This window comes from Acartia tonsa, chromosome 15 (assembly GCF_053477335.1).
Source record: "Acartia tonsa isolate MP-2025a chromosome 15, ASM5347733v1, whole genome shotgun sequence".
Classification (NCBI taxonomy): domain Eukaryota; kingdom Metazoa; phylum Arthropoda; class Copepoda; order Calanoida; family Acartiidae; genus Acartia; species Acartia tonsa.
Window position 1 is genome coordinate 8,543,030 of NC_137274.1, and position 23,963 is coordinate 8,566,992.

The 23,963-nt window shown below is 30.7% G+C and overlaps 3 protein-coding genes across 4 annotated transcripts in view; 1 reads left to right on the top strand and 2 right to left on the bottom strand.

Moving 5' to 3' along the window:
* The window catches only part of LOC145306744 (OCIA domain-containing protein 1-like), a 369,294-nt gene that overhangs the window by 326,833 nt on the left and 18,498 nt on the right, over nt 1-23,963 (bottom strand). The window lies entirely within an intron of this gene.
* LOC145306743 (uncharacterized) overlaps nt 1-23,963 on the bottom strand; it is a 53,514-nt gene that overhangs the window by 11,052 nt on the left and 18,499 nt on the right. The gene's annotated exons all lie outside the window — the stretch shown is intronic.
* Nucleotides 3,798-22,181, top strand: LOC145307595 (uncharacterized). Its single transcript, XM_080150049.1, has 11 exons — nt 3,798-3,802; nt 5,463-5,513; nt 5,721-5,989; nt 6,236-6,325; nt 14,213-14,311; nt 14,529-14,627; nt 16,623-16,721; nt 17,148-17,246; nt 18,487-18,585; nt 21,508-21,597; nt 22,135-22,181. The coding sequence occupies exons 1-11, from the start codon at nt 3,798-3,800 to the stop codon at nt 22,161-22,163; spliced, it is 1,029 nt and encodes a 342-aa protein (XP_080006175.1). The 3' UTR covers nt 22,164-22,181.

Genomic DNA, 23,963 nt, shown 5'->3' on the forward strand with positions numbered 1-23,963 from the left:
AAAAGAGATGGGAGAAAAGGGGGTTTTCCCATCTCTTTTGAAGAGATTTTCTTCTCCCCTTCCCTTTTTTGGGAAAGAAAAATATGACGTCACTGGAGTCTTGTTCCTCAAAATTAATACAAATTCGGGACAGTTTTCCGTGTGTCTTTTTTAAACACAAGAAACAATTATGCATTTTTAACTGCATTGTTTTGAAGTTTATAAACAGACTGTAGCATATTTGTTCATAATTTTTCATTCTTTACATGTTATGTAAGTATCACTATTTTTTTGTAGTATCTATTGTATATATTGTATGAACATTATCCTTTTTATTTGTCAATTCTATTGGTTAAGTTTTGAGGTGAAGCTTCTTGATTTGTCAAATTTTGAGATTTTTGATTGGTTAGTTTAATAATTACAATTAAGTGTTGCCTGTAAAAATATAATATTTTAGGCCATTTATATTTTTTTAAGTTTTTACTTTTTTTCAATTTTTATCTAAACATTGTGGATGTACTTTAATTTATCGGCCATTGTCTTATCCCTTTAGATCCCTGAATAAAAGCTATACAATACTGTCAGACAGACGGACGGACTGAAAAATCCTAAATATGGAAAAACTCAGAAAGCCCAAATTGTGTCAAAATTATCCATGTGACGTAATAAAATGAGGGAGATAAGAAGAAAATTGGGAAAAAAACCTAGAAAAGATATGGATAATCCCTCATTTTTATTGCGTCACATGGATCATTTTTTACACAATTTGGGCTTTGTTGAGAAGCTTTGCTGTCAATATTGTTAAACATGTTGTAAAGCAAAGTTTTGATGAAAAACTAAACTGATATGTTTGTGAAATATGAGTTAGTGATTTATTCACATTTTTGCAGGGATCTAAAGGAATGAGATAATTGCCGATAAATTGAAATACATCCCCAATGATGATTCACATTCTATCCCTAGTAAATTACAATTTATGGTTAAAACGTTTGAACATTGAACTAATCAAAATTCAATAAAAGTCTTCAAAGATGTTAATCCAATAATAAATCATTACTTTTAAAGATTGGAGACTAGTGTAATAAACATCCCAATGTCCCCTCCCTCCCTGCATTTTTGGATCTAGTTGAGTTCATGCTAAAATATTGCTGAGAACGATTATCTCCAATAAAAATCAATTACTCTAAAGAAAACTGGCTGCCAAACGGCTTAATGTACAGATTATGACAGACAGACAGACAGATATACGGACAGACACACTGATAGACACACAGACAAACAAACAGACAGACAGACAGACAGACAGACAAACAGACAGACACACAGATACATACATAATTGAATGTTAGCTATAATATTGAAGGGAAAGATTATCTCCAAAAATAATTTGTACTTTAAAGACTACTGACTGCCAAACGGCTGAACGTACAGGTTATGACAGACAGATATACAGACAGACAGACAGATATACGGACAGACACACAGATAGACACACAGACAAATAAACAGACAGACAGACAGGCAAAAAAACAGATAGACAGACACACAAACAAACAGACAGACGGATAGACAGACAAACAGATAGACACACAGACAGAAAGACAGACACACAGACAGACAGATACACAGACAGACAGATAGACAGACACACAGATAGACAGAAGTTTGCTGAAAAAAACACGCATAAAATAAGTCTTTATCGCGCAGTTATGTGCACTGCTAGATAACTGTGCGTTATAATAGTTATTTCTCGTATCGTATTATAAACGGCTTTCCGCGGATATAGACATAGTTTTTTCGTATGGATGAGAACCGGTTCCTATCTACCGGATTCGAATGAATACGAGAAAATAAATTCCAGATTGTTTACAGCCCTTCTTATGTCGGTTAAAATTTTGTACTAATATAATATATACTAGCGGCTACGCCCCTAGAGGCCTCTAGTGGCACTTGAAATGTTTTTTTTTTATATTTAAAATATGTCTATGTTGCGTTTGACGTTGATATTTCGTTGGAATCTCTTTGTTAAATCGAGAACGTAAAATATTTTTGTGATTTCTCTTGGAAGGGTGGCGGTACCCTCCCCCAAAATAGTTATAAACCTTCCAGGGACCTCCATACCCTGTTAAGGAGAACCCGATCGGTTCAGCCGTTAGCGAGATCCTGCAGTAAAAACATACAGACAAACATCCTGTTACTTTATCATAAGGATAATTGGCCTCTTTAAAGTAAGTTCAACGATATCTGTAGATAATCGATCCTAAGAACATTTTACCATAAACTGCACTAGATCCCAATTTTTTTAACAAGTATAAAATTATTAATAAAAACAAACCTTTATATCAATATGCAATTTCAAGTTTTTATGTCGTCTATATTTATATCGCGCATCTGACATAGCAGCAGTAGGAACCATTTTTAACGTCTTATTGTAGATGGACGGTAAGACAAAAGGACATACTGACAGTCAGAATTGTAAATAGAGATTGCTACTAAACAAGGATGACAACATCCATAAAAGCGAAGCTCTGAAACGGTAGAACTTGTAGAGTGTCAGAACTCATTAATCAGAATTTAAAAGAATAAAAGTCGAAAAAATTGTTTGTAAATTTGTTAAAAACTGCTGAAATACAGGATTATGTTTCAGGACATACATACATTTTAGGATTTGATTATAGAGATGCTTTGCTTATAACATTGTACTTTGTTGTCCTAGGAATCAGTATCAACATGTTTAATCAACATATTTAAAATGGACGCACTGACATTCTGGTGTTGATTATAGAGTTGCTACGCTTTTTAAATTGTGCCTAACTATTACAGGAATCACCAATCAGGACAACTCTAACATGCCTAAATTAACTAAAAGATCTATCCGTTCCAAACGGACGGACGGACCAACCCTAATTATAGAAAAGATTCGCTTTTAAAAATGGGTGCGGCAATTTAACTAGAATCAAGAATAGATCTAGTAAGTCTAGATGCTCAAACTCGCCCAATTATCCGTCAAATATAAAAAAAAAGAATTTCTAGCATATAAACATTTCTTTTAAATACGATTTTTCTAAAAATATGAGCAATGAAATTTTTCGTCTTTATAATTTTTAGAAAGCTAGCTCTATGCTAAGAAATTCAACTTTAAATTATTGATTGGGTATTATACGTATATTTGACTATTTAAAGCTGACTCTTCAAAAAAAAAAATAAGGGAGAGAGGGGACATTGGGCTTTTTTTTATTACACTTGCTTGGAGCTCCAGGGAGGGAGGGAACATTGGACTGTAAATTACACTGGTACCCAAAGTATTATAAGCGCTATATCTTATTCTTAAGCTTTAAAATTTTAGGTATTTTAATAATTTTGATTGGTTACATGCAAACTAATAATCTTTTCAATAAATATTTTAAAACTGCAGTAGTAATTTGTCTATCATCATTGGGTATGTATATTCATTTATTGTCCATTGTCTTATCCCTTTAGATCCCTGCTGGGGCCCTGTATGATATCAGCCGACTGTTGCATAAAACCAGATTTTAAAAGAGAAATTTCCTAACTGCATGGGCCCCACACGGTGTACAAAGTTGAAACAAATATATTGTAAATCCCCTTTTTGATAAAAAAATATCAATGTACTTATTAAAGATGTAGGTTGGTCGTTTATAAAACAGTAAAAGAATTAAGATAAAAATTTCTTGTAACATACATTAGTTTATTTTTTATATGACCCCAAAAGATTAGGGGGGGGGGGGGGGAGGGGACAAAACAGCCATCTATGGTTTTTTGTCTTCATTCTGTTGAGAAATTATAAGTTGAGTAAAATGAGGTAAGCATGTTTTGGGCCCCTAAATTGAAATGGGGGGAGGGCACCCTCTCCCCCCCCAAATTATTTTTTTTCACTTTTTCTTTAAAAATAATATTATTTGGGTTATTAAATTCGAATCTCTCCTCCACAAGAGCCCCTAGAGGCCTCTAGGGGCGTAACCACTAGTATAAAATAAAAAGCTGAGTAATTTTTATCACTAATATCACTTCTCATATGATACTTGTCACCCAAAAACAATTTTAGAAAAAAAATATTTTACCCCCCTCATACAAATTTACCCTTACTTTGGGTGAGCCCCCCCCCCCCCCCCCCAAAAAAAGCTTTGACGTCCTTGATTGTGACTCCTAATACGATATAGTTCAACCAGATAAGAAAAGGCATGTAATAGTTTGTTGGATCATCTTGCAATGACATTTAAGGTAAACAATGCACTCGGAGTGTTTTTTTCAAAGGGGTAGGGAAAGTAGAAAAGAACCTAAAAATTATACCTACTTCAAGCAAATTTTGCTTCAGGGGTAAAAAAGATTTTTTTAAAGAAACATAATGGGATGATAAATACTAATCTAGAAATTTATTTTTGTTGCTATTACCAAAAAAATGATGGACAGGTGGACATTACAAATTAAAGAGCAGTAGCTATCAAATAAAACTTTTCTTAGAAACACTTCATTTCTGAACAAGATTGGAGGAGGAGGGGGGGGGAGAATGAGTTCTTTGATTGACTATACTATTTGAGGGAAAGCACTAAACAATATATTCTTTTAATCTATATTTTACTAGCATATATGTCCTCCAGTTGCACTTGGAATTGGAGGGAGAAGGGGGGAGTCAATTTATCATTTTTTATTTTAATTTTAAATAGTAAATATTTTTTTTAATGGGGGAGGGTGAGTATTTTTTTCCATGGGCGACTTTTCTTGAGAGGGTGGTTGAATTTTTTTTATGTGATATAATTATCCTATTTATTTGATTCTTGGAATGCTGATTCCTATTATGATAAGGTAAAAGCAACGCATCTCTTTAATCAAATCCTTAAAATGTGAGTGTGTCCATAAACAGTATCCTGTATTTAATCAGTTTGCCAAAAATTTACTTACAATTTTGTTTCAGCCTATTCAGTTTTGACACTCTACAATGTTATTTGTCCTTTGCTTTTATGGATGTGGCATTCTTTTTTTTATATTCATTTTAGTTGTTCTTTTAAACACAATGTATGATTATTTAGTCTAAAAAGAAATTTTTGATTATTTATATATACATTAAGTTATAGAATTTAATTTTGTTGGGGGAGATTTTTGTGATATTAAAATTATAAAATAAAAGATCAAAACCAATTTTGTTTAGCCTAGCAGGGTTGAAGAGCTGGGCTAACAAAACCAGAATTAATAATATATTATAATTTTTATTTTATTATTCATAGAAAATTACCTCTAAACATGATTTTTCAGTATGGGTGACAGTATGGTGTCTCTTCCTGCATATATTATTCAGAGGTGAATTCTTTTTTAAAAATTTTGGCTCACTGCCTCTCTAAATTTTTAGCAAGCCTCACTGATTTTAATGAGGCAGTGAGTCGGAAATTTTTTAAGAATTCACCTCAGTTTTGAAGCCTTACTGGAAGATATTTATCAACTTAAAATAAATTAATCTTTTTTTTAAGGTCTTCCTGCTGTTACTTGTGTATCCAATTATATCTTGTGCCCCTGTACAGGTACTTTAATAATAATTAACAGCTACACCCCTAGAGGCTTTTAGGGGCATATAAGGTTGAAGTTACCCCCACCTCATTCAATTTTAGTTTTTGTAAAGTAAAAAAAATTATGGGAAATCATTTAATCTAGAGGCAATTTCTCTAGGGGTGGTACACACAGACACACATCTGTTATACAAGGATCAATCAAAATATGTTTGTTTATAGGAAAAAAACTGAAGTTTCTTGTTCTCCTGAAGACACCACACAAGTTGAACTTGATACAACAACTCCTGAAGACACCACACTAGCTGAACTTGATACAACAACTCCTGAGGACACCACACTAGCTGAACCTGATACATCAACTCCTGAGGACACCACACTAGCTGAACCTGATACAACAAATCCTGAAGACACCACACTAGCTGAACTTGATACAACAACTCCTGAAGTTACTACAATAACTGAAGTAGAAGCTAGAAATATGGAATTGGGTAATGTATAATTTATTTTGATAATTATTTCAAAAATAATCTTCACCACATACAAGAAACAAATAGTTTTTTTCTTTATTTTTATTTTATGTTAAAATGTGTATCTGTCAAAGAATATTTTGTAAACAGCAGAAAATTTTTTTACCAAGTTTTCAGGAATCTTAGTATAGGTGCAGGATAGGTTTTTTCATTCAAGATAAATTAACTCTTCTTGGGTGCAAAACCAAGAGTTTTATTTTTCATTAGGTTTGATTGAAGCATCTGAGGCTGGAAATACAAGTGAAGTGATAAAGTTGTTAAGCAGAGGAGTCAACATTAATGCTTATGATAACGAAGGTAAAGATTAAGATTTATTATGCATTCCTTTAAATTCAATTATTTAAATGAATTTTGCTAAATACAAAGTAGAACAATGTTTGTCTGTTTGTTTGTCCATGTTTGTATGTCAAGTAAAGGAGAGTTTGACATTATTTTATCAAGTATGCCAATATTTTATCAAACAAAGCAGAATGACAAAAAAATATAAAAATGAGGATAAATTTTACATTTTTTCAATTTATTTCATCTAAATCAATCTTTAAGTTTACAACTTAATGTGAATAAAATTGCAGCTGCTTCCCTGGCATCTTGGGGCTCACTATTCCAAGTGGTATAAAAGATACAAAAAATAGCATAAAACCATTAAAATTTTAAAGAAGGTGTCCCAACTTTTTTTTATTTTCATTAAAATAGCTAGTCGGTATTTTTAGTAAGTTGTAGATGTAAAATTTTCTATAGAATTTAGTTATGCAATTGTTTTTTTTGTAGACTTCTTATTTTTAAAGTAAATTAAGTTTTAAGAAAAACAAATTTGGTCAGTTTTAAGGTACTAAAACACAACAACAAAAAAAGAAGAAAATTGCCATTATAAACAAAAATAGTTTTTTAATTTTCTTTAATTTGACACCTTACTTTTTTAATTCTGTTGGGTAATTATTGAAAAAATAGATTTTTTTAAACCTCGGTTTAATCAAAACATTGAACATAAATATATCCTAACACAGGCATAAAAATATGTGTTCATATATACCTTTAGAATCAGAAAAACATTACAAATCCATTGTAAGCAAAATTGAAAAAAGTAAAAAAAAAATTTTATTAAAATGTCCTAACATATTGTATTATACAGGCAACACTTACTTTACCCCCTTCCCATTTTTACTCTCAAAACAAGGATTTAAGATGGTAAAAGGGAATGGGGGGGGAGTAAAGGTTGCCTTTATAATATAATATTTTAATTTAATTTCTTTTATTGCAGTTTATTTACTATTTTGTAAACTTTTTATTTCAATTTTGCTTAGAATGGATTTGTAATATTTAACTCATTCTAAAAGTATATATAAACACCTATTTCTAATGCCTGTGTTATGATATATTTAAGTAAAACGCTTTCATTATCTTGTGTTCCAAAAAACTGATTTTTAATAATACTCAACAGATTTAAGGTGTCAAATTAAAGATCTTGTTGTTCATATTTATTTTTGTTCACAATGGCAATTTTCATCTTTTTTTGTTGCGTTTTTGTACCTTAAAACCCACTTAATTTAAAAAAAAAACTTAAATTACTTTAAGAATAAGAGGTCTACAAAAAAACTGATTGCATATCTAGATTCTACTATTTCTAAAAACACCGGCTAGCTGTTTTAAATAAAAATCAAAAAGTTAAGACACCTTTTTTAAAGGATATAATTGATTGCTGGACTTTCATGGTTCTATAATCAATGAAGCTTCTCATTGGTACTAAACACACCCTGATGATTTTCTTTTTAAAACCTAAATATCGGAAATCTTTTTAAAAAGCTCCTGTGGCTGCAATTTTAGACTTAGAGACTTCAAATTTTAAACTTAAGCTTTTCTTTCATGTCTACATCACATTTTCCTGCCGACCGTTGACTGCGGTGGCTGGCAGCTGCCAAGTACAGTTGCGGCCGCTGAAATTTATATTTTAATATTTCTAAAGTAAAATTTACATAAAGATAACCATTTTCTGGAAAAAAATTGTTCTTCTAGCTTCAAAAATAAGAAAATTACAGCCGTTTGAAATTTTTAAGTAAAAAAAGACCTAAAAACAAAGGTTGTTAAATAAAAGGGTAAAGGAAGCGAAAATTTACTTAGACTTATAAAAGGACGGAAATTCATTATCAAACATGGGACTTGCACAAAAATTTAGCCCTCTGGCTCTAATAAGAACTGAGATAATAGGGGGGGAGGCGTTCAATGCCCCCCCCTCTCCCCCCCCCCCCCCCGACCGATTAAGGTGCGGCAAGGGGTCTGACTGTAAAGGGTTAAGCATTTCATATAACTGTTTTATTTTCTATGCATAATTAGGATTTTAAAAAAGACATTTCTTATGAAACACTCTGTGTCATATCTTAATACAGTGAGTTTTTTAAGACAATTTTCTTGAAAGCAATTTTATCCCACTTATAGTTATCAGAATTTAATGATTAATTTACCAAGTGGGGAAAATTGCTTTCAAAAAGTTTTCATAAAAACACACTGTATATCCTTTATTTTATTTGTCTAAATTTTTATCTATATATTATATAAACATATCTATTCATCTGCCTACTAAATGTATAATAAATCTAATATATTTATAACTAGGATGGGTCAATCTTATATATGCATCATAGGATGGAAATTACTTCTATCTGTCTATATTTCTATCTATCTTTTTATAAATTTCATGTAAAGTAAATTCATGTAAATATGTTATATCATATATTTAATATATTTACTTTATAATCATGTTTTAAAATCCATCCAGACAAAAATGGGTTCGGTGTACAAAAAGATTTACTTCACATGAAATTTAGTAAATTAAATTGCCTAAACAAAAGTGTTTTGGAGTGATCTTGATAAAACAACATCTTTTGGAGGCAGTTGATGCTTAAATAACAAATGAAAAGGTCTGTGGCCCTAAAACGACTCCTTCCCCCAAAAAAGGAGCCAAAGAAGGTGTATCAACTTTTTTTTTATAGCTAGCCGGTTCTTTTAGTAAGTAGTAGATGTAAAATTTTTCATAGAATTCAGATATGCAATCGGTTTTTTTGTAGACCTCTTATTTTTAAAGTAATTTAAGTTTTTTTTAAAGAAAATTAAGTCGATTTTAAGGTACTAAAATGCAACAAAAAAAAGAAAGAAAATGGCCATTATGAACAAAAATAGTAAGATCTTTAATTTGACACCTTACTTTTTCAATTCTGTCAGGTAATTATTGAAAAAATCAATTTTTTTAAACCCACAAGAATAAAACTTTGAACTTAATTTTATTATTTCAGAGATAAAAAACATGGGTTCATATATACCTTTAGAATCAGAAAAATATTACGAATTCATTGTAAGCAAAATTGAAAAAAAAAGTTTACAATATAGTATATAAACTACAATAAAAGGAATTATATGAAAATATCATATTATATTGTACAGGCAACGTCTTAATTCTTGAATTGAGTATAAAAATGGGAAGGGGGTAAAGAAGGGGTAAAGAGGGGGTAAAAAAGGGAAGACGACAGTGTTGCCTGAACAAAAAATACAATTGGCCATTTGTTTAATTTTTTTATTTTTTTACTTTTTTTCAATTTTGCTTACAATGGATTCGTAATATTTTTCTGATTCTAAAGGTATATATGAACCCATGTTTTTTATGTCTGTTTGAGAAAATATTTAGGTCTAAAGTTTTTATTAAACCGAGGTTAAAAAAATAGATTTTTTCAATAATTACTCAACAGAATTTTAAAAGTAAGGTGTCAAATTAAAGATCTTACTATTTTTGTTCTTACTGGCCATTTTCTTCTTTTATTTTGTTGCGTTTTAGTACCTTAAAACCGACTTAATTATTTTTTTAAAAAACTTAAATTACTTAAAAAATAAGAGGTCTACAAAAAAAACGATTGCATATCTGAATTCTATGAAAAATTTTACATCTACTACTTACTAAAAGAACCGGCTAGCTATAAAAAAAAAAGTTGATACACCTTCTTTACTATTTTTAATAACATGCACAATAGGACGGGTTCATATCGGAATTAGACAAAGAGGGGATATGCAACAGATAAGATTAACCTTAAAAACATTTCTGACCGAAAAAGAATTTAAAAAATTGAGTTTTATAACGCCACCACTAAAAAATATATTTTATTACTTATTAATATGCAAAGACGACATTCAAAAATTTTTTTGAATCAGAACTACAGCTTCATGGTGCTCCATGGACAGGCCTTGAGGAGCTGAGTCAGGAACTTTTGTCCGTTTCAAAATGTCTCGTTCCTAGCCTAAGAAATGACTTAAAAATCACAATTTTTTAAGGTTTTTTGACAATTGTCCAATTTGTAGAGGTTTTTTAGATTTTCTCAGGCTAGGAACGAGATTTTTTGAAACGGCCAAAAGTTCCTGATTCTACTCCTCAATGCCTTTCCATGAAGCATTAGTTCTGATTCAATAAATTTTTTACTCCCATTTACAAATAGCTATACAATTGAATGTCTGGTCGTCAGCGGTTTTAATTTTAAATTATCTAGAGGTGTATTATACTTATACAAATCATTTGCAGATCCCCGCTTTGGCCTCAGAAAAAAAAGGTCCAAAATCCCTAATTCACAGGGTGTGTCCCAAAAGTGTGAAAATTTGTAGAATAGAATAATATTGTTATTAGTCAAAATCTGTATCTATATGACAGTTTTTAGTCACTTAGAAATACAAAAAAAATATTGGGAATTATCCTCCTAGAAATTTTTTTTTCAATATTGAAAATTTGAGTACAACCCCCCCCCCCCCCCCCCCCGACAGCGCTCGGCTCCCTAGCCTGCCTAGCCACAGCGCTCGGCCCCCTTACCTGCCTAGCCGCAGGGCTCGGCCCCCTTGCCTGCCTAGCCGCAGCGCTCGGCTCCCTAGCCTAAAACATAACCTAACCTAAAATAGTTGTTCGTCGGGAGGGGGGGGTAGATATACCACACTTTTCTGGGATCTTGCTGAGTCAAGTATCAACTGTGGGGAATGCCAAAGGATGACTCATTGCAAAATTTGAGCCAAAACCGGCTAGGATTTTTATAAAAAACCGTTTTTTTTTCGTTTTTTAGGGGGTATCTGTAAATCAAGCCCCCTCCTGGGTACGCCCCAATGATGATTTTTGCTTTAAGCTCTGATCTGAATTCCTCAACACTGGATATGACCCCTAGAGTTGAAAAAATGGTTAAAATCCGGTCTTTTGACTGGTTTCCGGCCCAAGAAAAAATTTAAATAATCAAAATTTCATCTAAAATTTAAAAAAATAGGCTTTAAATTCCATTTTTCATTAATAATTTTTCAAAAAACAAAAACCTTAGGTAATGAAGATAATTTTAGCAACTTAAAATGTGAAAATAGGTTGAAAATTGACAAACTTATGTCAATTTGAAAAATGTTGGTAAATCCTAAAAATTTGACGGATTTATACATACATTTCAGAATTTAGGTTGACTATGGTCTTTAAGACACGCCATATCCAACAAAATTGCAATGAGAGGGTCTAAATGTTTTTCTTCACCAAAATTTTACATACCCTGGCGGTTCCAGGGATATATCATTAAAGGGCGAATATAGGTTGGATATGATATGAGCTTATATTAAAGGTGCAAGTATATACATTATGAATAACTCAAGCAAATAAAGATATTCCATTGGATAAGGCCATTATAGCTAAAAACCTAGCCAAGTTGGGATAATTTGTGACGTCAGAGGAGTGGTTCCCTAACATATTCAAATACCCATATTCACAACAGGATGCGTGTAGAGTTTGCCTAAATACTGTTGTTATTTTGCAGTACAAATAAATGAGAAAAAGGTTTCGGGAATTAATCAGGGGTAAATATACCCTCCTTCTACCTTCATACAAAATATATAAAGTAAAATATTTAAAAGTTAAAAAAACATCAAATAATGTAAAAAGTAAAATAAAAAATAATCAATAAAATTTTCTTGGAGGAAGAATGATTTCAAATCCCTGTTTTTTGTGGCCGTGTGTGTGTGTGTGTTGAAAATGCGTAATCAGGGATGTTTATACCATCATGAATTAATCAAAGATCTCTGTACAGAAAATAAACTTTAAGACGTATTATTTACCCTAGTCAATAGTCCTGACGCCCTTCTACGCAAATTATTTTTATTCTTTTTAAAAATTAAATAAACTAGTATATAATCTAAAATAATAAACATTTAAATTATCTTTTAAGGTGCGTGCCAATGTAATAGTCAATCAAACTTAAGCAAAATAGTAAAAAAAAAGTCTTGTAAAGGGCTAAAATAAACGGTTTGTCATCAATCTGATTTATCATATGTTCAATTGAAACAGAAAATTGCAAAATCTACTTAAGGATTTTTTTGAATTTTTAAATTTGGCATGGATATTCTAAAAGTATGAAATGGCACCTTTCATATAAGCTCATATCATATCCAACCTATATTCGCCCTTTAAGGCTTGTTGGCTGGCCAGAAAGCTTTTAACAGGCGGCCAACTAAAAGCCGGATTTGATGGTTATCGACCTTAAAAAGTAGTGATTTTCTGTTTTTTGGCCAAAACTCATGCAGGGAGTTGTTTTTTGGGATTGACATACAAAAGCAAGTTTGTACAACTTTTTGGGGCGGACATTTCTTTACTCACTCATTATCAGCCATGGGCGAACCGTTTGGCCGATACGCGCCGCCACAGGCGCGATTTTTGACAATTTTTCATAAAATTTTAAATGGAATTTAAAGCATATTTTTTTTAATTTTAGATGCAATTTTTTTTGGGGGGTCCGGAAAGGGCCGGAAACCGGTCAAAAGACCAGATTTTAACTATTTTTTCAACTCTAGGGGTCATATCCAGTGTTGAGGAATTCAGATCAGAGCTTAAAGCAAAAATCATCATTGGGGTGCACTGGTTGCTGAAAGGAAAAAGCAGTTAAATGGAATTTAAAGCATATTTTTTAAATTTTAGATAAAATTTTTTTTGGGGGGGCCGGAAAGGGCCGGAAATTGGTCAAAAGACCAGATTTTAACCATTTTTTCAACTCTAGGGGTCATATCCAGTGTTGAGGAATTCAGATCAGAGCTTAGCAAAAATCATCATTGGGGCGTACCCAGGAGGGGGCTTGATTTACAGATACCCCCTAAAAACCGGAAAAAAACGTTTTTTTATAAAAAAATCTCGGCCGGTTTTGGCTCAAATTTGCATGGAGTCATCCTTTGGTATTCCCCACAGTTGATACTTGACTCAGCAAGATCCCAGAAAAGTGTGGTATATCTAGGAGGGGAAGGGGGGATACAAAATTGAAAAAAAAATGTTCTAAGAGGATAACGCCAAATATTGATCTGGTCAGAAAACACTTTAGCCTAACACATTCAGACACTTTATAGATTAACCAAGTTGAACTAATTTTTAGCTCTAAAGACACAAAAACCACACTTACAGGGTATCCTAATGTGAAATTTGACAACCTTATAGTCCCAGGTCCTCCTTAGTTAACACATATGCCCACAGATAATAAGGATTTAAGCCAAAAAACAATTTTTTGGACAGGTATTTTGAGTATTACACTAGATACCCAAAATACACTTTTTGTTGAACACCCTGTAAAACTAGTTTTGGCCAAAATAGCATTATGTGTCCCCTTTTTACATGAATAAACAATAATTTTGGTATATAAAATATGACTAATGTGATGAGAAAAAAAAACTTTATTTTTAAAATTGTGAAAAATGTTTTTTTAAATTTTTGTTACCTACCTTCATAGATAGCTTCTAGACATACAGGGAGACTCTGATTTTTTTTTTTTTGCCATCCATCATCCTTGAATCACCCCACAGACCAAAATATAGAGTATTACCAAAATCGTAGAGGTAGTACAGAAAAGTGGTACACTTGGCAAATAATGCACCATATATTCACAACATATCTATTCATCTTACTATAAATAACAATAATAAATACTTGTGAAGATGTTACTAGAAAACAGAGCTGATATCAATGCAAAGGATAATTATGGTTAGTTACATAATATTATTATTATATGATATTTCTATCATATATATAATATCTCAATATATCTTTTCTTATTGATACATATTTATATATTATATCTATTACCTATACATATCTATTTATCTAAATATAAATCACAATACTAAATATACATATAATAAATCTAATATATTTATATCTAGGAGGGACCAGTCTTATGTGGGCAGCACATAGGGGAAATACTGATGTTGTGAAGATATTATTAGAAAACGGAGCTGATATCAATGCAAAGACTAATAATGGTTAGTTACATAATATTATTATTATACAATATTTCTATCATATATCTTAATATATCTTTTCTTCTATCCCTCTATATTTCTATCTATCTATTATCTATACATCTTTTTATCTGACTATAAATAACAATACTAAATATATAATAAATCTAGGATATAATTTACCTTACTATAAATGACAATACTAAATATATACTAGATCTAATATATTTATATCTAGGATGGACAAGTCTTATGGATGCAGCATTGCAGGGAGAGACTGATGTTGTGAAGATATTATTAGAAAATGGAGCTGATATCAGTGCAAAGAATAATTATGGTTAGTTACATAATATTATTATCATACAATATTTCTATCATATGTATATCTCAATATATCTTTTCTACTATCTGTTTATATTTCTATTTATCTATGTATCTGGGCCACAAATAGACAGAATCAGAAAACAAGTTATCAACATTTTCGGACAAGAAGGCTTAAAAATCACAGTAACTACAAACATTAAAACCACAAATTTCCTAGATGTCAACCTGGATCTAGAATCGGGCAACTTTAAACCCTACAGACTTTCCTGGACGTGTAGAATGCAGATTAATCAATCCAGCTAAAACAAAAATTGGTATGATTTCAAAACAAATCTTAGACAATATAAATAAATGCATAAGATCAAGTACCAACTCTAACCAGTGGAGAAGCACAAAAGACACTCTTGATTGGTTCAACAATTTGCAGAACAAGAATACCCTCAAATTTTTCCAGTTCGATATTGAAAGTTTTTATCCTAGCATCACGGAAAGCCTTCTTAACAAAGCTATTGTTTTTGGGTCCCAATTTGTTAACATTTCTGATCAAGATAAACAAATAATTTTTCACTCCAGAAAAACATTCCTGTTTTCAGATAATGAACCTTGGGTGAAGAAAACTGGTAACAACTTTGATGTTCCTATGGGTGGATATGACTCAGCTGAAGTGTCAGATTTAGTTGGGCTGTACCTTCTTAACAAGCTAGAAGCAGTGTTCCCTCAAGAAAATGTTGGTTTATACAGAGATGATGGGTTGGCAGTCTTATCGGTATCTGGGCCACAAATAGAGAGAATCAGAAAACAAGTTATCAACATTTTCTGACAAGAAGGCTTAAAAATCACAGTAACTACAAACATTAAAACCACAAATTTCCTAGATGTCAACCTGGATCTAGAATCGGGCAACTTTAAACCCTACAGAAAACCGAACGACAAACCTAACTACATTAACATCAAGTCTTGCCATCCACCATCTACCAAGAAAGACCTGCCTACAATGGTTGAAAAACGGTTATTCGATCTTTCCAGCAATGAAGAGCTTTTCAATTCTGAAAAACAACAGTATGAAGACGCACTCAAGGCATCAGGCTACAATAAAACTCTCAACTATCAAAACAATAATGCTCTTAGTTACATGATATCCTATTATATAAAGTAGTAAGCTTTTTTTTGTCTGTCCCGAAGGATCTCGCTAAACGCTGAACCAATATTGTTCTCCTTTACAGTAAAGCTTCTTATAGGTCCTGTGAAGGTTTTAAACTATTTTTGGAGAGGGTGTCTTAACCCCCCTACCCCCCAAAAAATTTTTTTTGTTCTTTTGAAATTCAAATTTAATATGGGATGAGTTCGACTTTTCCCCCTCCTGTTAAGTGCCCCTAGAGGCTTCTAGGGGGCGTAGCCGCTAGTCTATAATACAAAGTAGAATGATGTCTGTCCGTCTGTCTGTCCGTCTGTCCGTCTGTCCGTCTGAAGCTTAAGATCTTGGTAACCGCTGAACCGAATGGAATCTACTCTTCAGGGAATGTACCTATTGGTCCTGCGGTGGTTTTAGGCTATTTTCTTGGGGGGGTGGGACACCCCCAACCCCCTCAAAAACAAAAAAAATCCCCCCCCATTTTTTTTTTTTTTTTTTTTTTTTACAAATTTTACGAAATTTATGAATTTTACGAAATTTACGAATTTCGCAAATTTCGCGAATTTAATCGCAAAATGTTTTCCTGCTGGGTAGGTGCGAAAATTTGTGATCCGTTCTGCTGGGTAAGTAATAGAAAATGTAATTATACCTCTTTGGGCAAAGCCCCTAGAGGCTAGGGGCGTATATTATACATTAATATGCAATATATCTAGCATATGTATAATATCTTTATTTATCCTTTCTTTTATCTATCTATTTTTATCTATTTATTATTTATACATAAGATAGACTATAGAATCTATTTATCATACTATAAATGACAATACTAAGTATAAAATAAAATATATAAATATTAACCTATATATTTATATCTAGGACAGACCAGTCTTATATATGCAGCATATAGGGGAAGTACTGATGTTGTGAAGATATTATTAGAAAACGGAGCTGATATCAATGCAAAGGATAATTATGGTTAGTTACATAATATTATTATTATACAATATTTCTATCATATATCTTAATATATCTTTTCTTCTATCCGTCTATAATTCTATCTATCTGTTATCTATACATATCTAACTATAAATGACAATAGTAAATATAAAATCTAATTTATCTATATCTAGGAGAGTTCAGTCTTGTGCAGGCAGCGAGGAATGGAAATACTGATATTGTGAAGATATTATTAGAAAATGGAGCTGACATTAATGCAAAGACTAATTATGGTTAGTTACATAATATTATTATCATACAATATTTCTATCATATATCTTAATATATCTTTTCTTATTGATACATATTTATATATTATATCTATTACCTATACATATCTATTTATCTAAATATAAATCACAATACTAAATATACATATAATAAATCTAATATATTTATATCTAGGAGGGACCAGTCTTATGTGGGCAGCACATAGGGGAAATACTGATGTTGTGAAGATATTATTAGAAAATGGAGCTGACATTAATGCAAAGACTAATTATGGTTAGTTACATAATATTATTATTATACAATATATCTATTATATGTATAATATCTTAAAATATCTTTACTTCTCTCTGTCTATATTTCTATCTATCTATTATTTATACATATCTGACTATAAATATCAATACTAAATATATAATAAATCTAATATATTTATATCTAGGAGAGACCAGTCTTATGGAGGCAGCAAGGTGGGGAGAGACTGGTCTATCTATCTATCTATCTATCTATCTATCTATCTATCTATCTATCTATCTATCTATCTATCTATCTATCTATCTATCTATCTATCTATCTATCTATCTATCTATCTATCTATCTATCTATCTATCTATCTATCTATCTATCTATCTATCTATCTATCTATCTATCTATCTATCTATCTATCTATCTATCTATCTATCTATCTATCTATCTATCTATCTATCTATCTATCTATCTATCTATCTATCTATCTATCTATCTATCTATCTATCTATCTATCAATCTATCAATAGTTACATGATATTGATGTAAATAATGATGCAGATTATTAACACAGTATTCTTTTTCTGCCCTCTCAGAACTAAGAACCACCAAACAGACCAAAATATAGAATACTAGCGCCTACGCCCCTAGAGGCCTCTAGGGGCACTTGAGGAGGAGAGAGTCGAATTTAATAATTCAATCTCTTATTTTAGATTTTAAAAGAAAAAGTAAAAAAATTTACGTTTGATGTTTGTTTTTCGTTGAACTCTCTTTTTAAAATTGAGAAATTTAAAAAAAATTTAATTTCTCTAGGGAGGGTTGTGGTACCCTCCCCCAAAATAGTTATAAACCTTCCCGGGACTTATGAGAAACTACCCTGTTAAGGAGAACCCGATCGGTTTAGCGGTTAGCGAGATCCTTCGGTACAGACAAACACACAAACACACAAACATCCTGTTACTTTATTATAAGGATTACCAAAATCTGAGATGTGACTCAGAAAAGTAAATGATACACTCTATGACTCTTTATAATATCTATCTATATATCTGTATAATATCTATCTATTTGTTTAGATACTACCTAAACATAAAAAGCACACTCCAATAGAATCATAATTAAAATATCTAAAAATAATATAAATCTTAATTCATTATTTACCAAAAATACACAGAAAGTGCGCAGCACTCAGAAAAACTAGTAAAATTGGAAAAAATGTGCATTTTTGGATTTAACACAATTCTTATAAATCTAATATATTTATATCTAGGAAAGACAAGCCTTATGTGGGCAGCATATTTGGGAAATACTGATGTTGTGAAGATATTATTAGAAAACAGAGCTGATATCAATGCAAAGACTAATAATGGTTAGTTACATAATATTATTATATATATCTATCTATCGTTTTGTAAATCTATCTATCCATAGTTACATGATATTAATGTAAAGATTGATGAAGATTATTTACACAATAATTTTGTTTTGCCCTCTTGAAGGTAAGAACCACCAAACAGACCAAAATGTAGAATATTACCAAAATCTGAGATGCGACGCAGAAAAGTAAATAATACACTCTATGAGCCAATGTAATATATATCTAAACATTAAAAACATCACAGTCTTTAATCACACTCCGATATAATCATGATGGAAATAATTAAAATAAAATAAATTTTAAATCATTATTTACCAAAAATACACAAAAAGTGCGCAGCACTCAGAAAAACAAGTAAAATTGAAAAAATGTGCATTTTTGGATGTAACACAATTCTTGTAACTATATAGTTATTAGGTATTTCTCATTTGTTACAGGCCTATCAATTTTGGCCTCATAATTTAGTCTTAATCAATTTTATTTAAAAGATAATATTTTTTTTGTATTCCCCCAAAGAAAAATTCTTTTTCTTTTTCTGTTTCAAGCTATAATGAAAGTGGTGGTTCAACTCTCACTCTCTACATTTTGCCTCAGGTTCTTCTATTGGCCCCTAATGAGTATTTAAACTGCAAACCAAAAAAATAGGCAAATCTGAATTTGCAGAATAGCAGCTTTAATATTCATTTAGGTTGATTTTACTCTAAATATAAAATGTAGATGCAGCTTTTGGTTACAAGTTTCCACCGTTAATATTTTATTAATCAGCACCAATGAAGCACAAGATCTCAAAAACAGCATTATGGTTAAAAACTGGTGAACCATAAAGATATGCAAATCCAAAACAAATCAATGGAAAAACGATTTTTTGCACTTTTTTCCTGTTTTAAAGATTGATTCTGATAAATTAACAATTTTTAAAGGGATTTATGCATTAATTATTATGAACTATAGTATAAGGTAGAAATTAATGATTTTTTAAATAGGAAATATTAGAAGAAAAAAAATTTGACACCTATCACTTTAGAGGTCAGCTGCTGGCCTCCAGTTTAATGGATGTAGCCTAATACATGTTAAAGATAAAAATTAACCTGAAAAGTATACAAAAATGCTTTTTGATGTGTTAAAAAACACATTTTAAAATCTTGATTTTGAGGATGATGACCTTTCAGATGCTCCTATTGGTGATGATGGTGAGCCAAATGTTATCTAGTACATACCCATTACAACAACTTGACTATCAACCTATGTACCATTTTTTGTAGTCATAGCAATCTCCAATCGAGCCTCCCGACAAGAAATAAAAACATTTCTAAAAATGACAGTATTTACCTTATGAATTGGAGTAATTAAAATTGCAATTTTTTCTTTTTTAATACTGCTTGGCTGGAGGCTGCAATGAATACAAAAATTGGACCATAGTTCAATATATAAGTTGTCATCATGGTCATGCACTTTGATAACATTTGGCTCACCAGCACTACCTGTAGGAGCATCTTAAAGAGAGTGTGAACGTAAAAATTTCTCATCTGATTATCAAATCTTAACATTTACTAAGCACATTTCACTACACTGATCAACCAAAAACGTCCTATTCACAAAAATATCCAGAAATAATGCCTTGATTTTATGGTATTTTGAGAGGGAAAAAGGAAAAAACAGGGAAAATCTAAACGTTTTTGTTTCTTATAATGTTTGTAGGGATATTTAACTTGTCATATATAGTTGGAACAATTAACTTACTGTTAAGGATTTATTTTATGATATAAAATTGACAATTAGTTTTTTTATAACGTAGTAATTAGGTAATAAAAACCTATTTTAAATTCTTATTATTGACAAAAAAATACCTCACTGTCTACAAAGGGTTGAATCTCATAGGTTATTTAAAATAATAATATCCTTTTTTTTTGTGTTGGACAATAAATAACCAACTTTGGAGAATTAGTTTACACTTTTAGACTGTTTATAAAGAAATATTGCGTCTTTATTATTTACAAATTTGTAATTAAAGGTGGGCGAGAGATGAACCATCTAAAGTTAATTGGATACTTATAAAAAAAACATATTTCTAGCTTTGATGTTGTATTTGGTTTTCAATAAGAAATATTGCTTATTTTATCAATTTCTAAGAAACTATACATTGGTTTAAAGCAAGGATTATGTTAAAAGTCAGCTTAACCGTTAGGAAAAATCAAGAACTATGTGAAAAAGTTTAATTTTAGCTAAATGGGAGATAAAAGCAATTTAATGCACATTTTATATAATACAGAAAGTTTCTTCCTTTCCCTTTACCTTATAAAAATCGTCAGAAAAAGCCGTTTTTTAAGCAAACAAAAGCATGTTTTGCTCTATCTGTGAGATATTATGAATGAGATAATGTTAAGATTTGATATTAAGATGAGAAAAATTTACGTATTTTTTGTATAATTTTGGGTGTAATTTTTATCTTTAACATGTAAATATTTAGCTTCATCCATAAGACTGGAGGTCAGCAGCTGTCCTCTTAAGTGATAGGGGTCGAATTTCTTTTTTTCTAATATTTCTTATTTTAAAAATCATTAATTTCTACCGTATACTACATTTCATAATAATTAATGCATAAATCCCTTAAAAAATTGTCAATTTATCAGAATCAATCTTTAAAACAGGAAAAAAGTGCAAAAAAATCATTTTTTCCATTGATTTGTTTTGGATTTGCATATCTTTTTGGTTCACCAGTTTTTAATGTCGTTTTTGAGATCTTGTGCTTCATTGGTGCTGATTAATGAAAAATTAACGGTGGAAACCAAAAGATGCATCTACATTTTATATTTACAGTAAAATTATTCTAAATGAATATTAAAGCTGCTATTCTACAAATTCAGATTTGACTATTTTTTTGGTTCTCAGTTTAATAATCAATCATATTTTTAGGAGAAACAGCTCTAGATCATATCCTATCTAGCACAGCTTGGATCACTGAAGAGATAATAGCTGAAATATCAGAAATACTTAAAGAAAATGGTAAGGATAGTACTTACATGAATATGGATTTCTTATCCCTTTATAAAAGTTGTCTGTGTCTGTCAGTCTTTGTGTACTGAAGGATTTTGCTAACTTCTTAAATGATATGGTTCTTCTTTCCAGTGCAGCTTTTCATAGGTTCTGGGAAGGTTATAGTTATTTTATGGAAGGGTTTGTACATTTAACCCTGCTTCTATTTGAAACTAAGGTTTTAATAAGCAGAAGGGGGGTGTTAACTCCCCCCCCCCCATTTGTATCAATAACAGATTAAAGGAAAATGTATAACATGTTATATAATGTATTTTGTTTGCTTATTCTTTTTTTTAAATTTTGTTTTCATAGTTACATTTCAACAGTTAGATTGGTGTGTTTCTTGCAGGCTTCCTTTAAATACATCTTTGTGTGTTTTGACTGTTTTTGGTCTGTTTTTTACATAATTGGAGAATATAAATAAATCTATGTTATAATGTCTTATCCCTTAAGATAAATGAATAACTTATACAAAATTTTAGAAATAAAAATGTTATATTATTACAGGAGATAAGAGAGGAAGTGAGATTGAGTAAAAATATTTACAAGAAAAATCACAAGCAGGTAAGATATTTGTAAAATATATATTAATTGGTTGAGACACATATGTAGCTGTTAGCTGATATATATATTTTTATGTCAAGCAAGTTTAAGTTAATCAAAAAAAGTAAAGCGTTCACACTTTTTAATGAGAAAAAAAGCCTTAAACAATCCTAAAACTAAAATTTAAAAATTAATAGTCTAAAACTGGAGCCTCTCTGATGCTCTCCTAAAGAGAATTAAATCAGTTCAGTAGTTATTGAAATTTTCAGCCTTACTACTTAATATAATGAGTTTAACATAATGAGATTATTAACACCCTGAAGGGGGGGGGGGGTTAGTATCTCACTCTTTCTATCTGCATATGATATTTGCTTTTAGGAGTAATCAGCTCACTAATTCTCCAGAGTTCCTTCTCTCAAAATCTTCAATATTTCAAAGAAATGATTAGACATTACATATTACTAACTCTCTTACTTATTCTATGTTATCTATATATTGTATTCAAATTTTTAGCTTTTCTGTGAAAGCAAAATTGTTTAAAACTTAAAAAGTTAAATGAATATTTTTAGTGGTAAGTCTGATGGATGAAACAGCTTAAAGTGCCTCTAAAAAAATTATGTTAAACAATAAAATGGCCAATGAGAGGCCAGTATGAATTTGGTCAATTACAATGTATACTGGCCTATCATTGGTCATTTCATTGTATGAGGTCATTTTTTTGGAGGCACTTTACGCTGTTTCCTGATGGATCAATTATTTAAAAGGCATCTTAAAAGTATCTTAAAATTCTAAATTCTAAAATCTATGGTTGGATTCTTTATATGGAGATTTATCAAGTTTTTTACTATTATTTCTTGATTGTATTAGGTTAAGGTGTGATATTCATTAAACATTATACAACTATATTGCCATGCTCTATATTAACCTATATTGTGTATGATGATATGTTGTAAAATAACAAAGAAATCAAATTGGTCTAAATTAACCATAAAATCTAATGAGAATTATATTCAAATTTAATTTGAAACTTTTAATGATAAAACTGTACTGTAACACTAATTATTACTTTATATTTTAGTACTTATACATATATATGTTTGTAAACCTTTTCCATCATGACTTAGAATCCAATTAATTTCCACTGAATACAAACAGGTTCTAAGCCATGATGAAAAATCATGTTTAGCATGGTTTTATAAAAATCATTAATTTATCTAAAAATTCAAAGGAATATTTACTTTTATTTGACTTTAGGTATACAGTTCATACATGTTAAATTTTCTGCAAAAAATTTTTGAATAAAACCATACTAATAATATATGATATTATATCAAGCATAGCAACTCTATAACTCTATATTATAGTCAAGAATGGGTATCTAGTATACCCTAGTAGTTTTTACCCCTTTTCGGTCAGATTAGAAAACCACAGTCACTAGATTTCAGATTTAAATCTGTCTCAATATGACTCTTTGTTACCAAAGTTCAGATATGACAAAATTTGACCAAAGTTCAGATTTCAATCTGAAATTTAGTGACATTATGTCAGGTTATTTTCTCATTTTTGGCAATGCAAACAAATCTGACACAATATCACCAAAAGTCATATATGACATTTAGTGACATAGAGTCAGAGTTGGGGAAATTACCTAATCTGACACAATATCACTAAAAGTCATATATGACATTTAGTGACATAGAGTCAGAGTTGGGGAAATTACCTAATCTGACACAATGTTACTAAAAGTCATATATGACATTTAGTGACATAGAGTCAGAGTTGGGGAAATTACC

Bases quoted from the DNA above. Each gene is read 5' to 3' on its own strand.
- LOC145307595 (XM_080150049.1), top strand. The intron at 14,312-14,528 runs GTTAGTTACATA...ATTTATATCTAG, and splicing joins CAATGCAAAGACTAATAATG to GATGGACAAGTCTTATGGAT. The intron at 14,628-16,622 runs GTTAGTTACATA...ATTTATATCTAG, and splicing joins CAGTGCAAAGAATAATTATG to GACAGACCAGTCTTATATAT.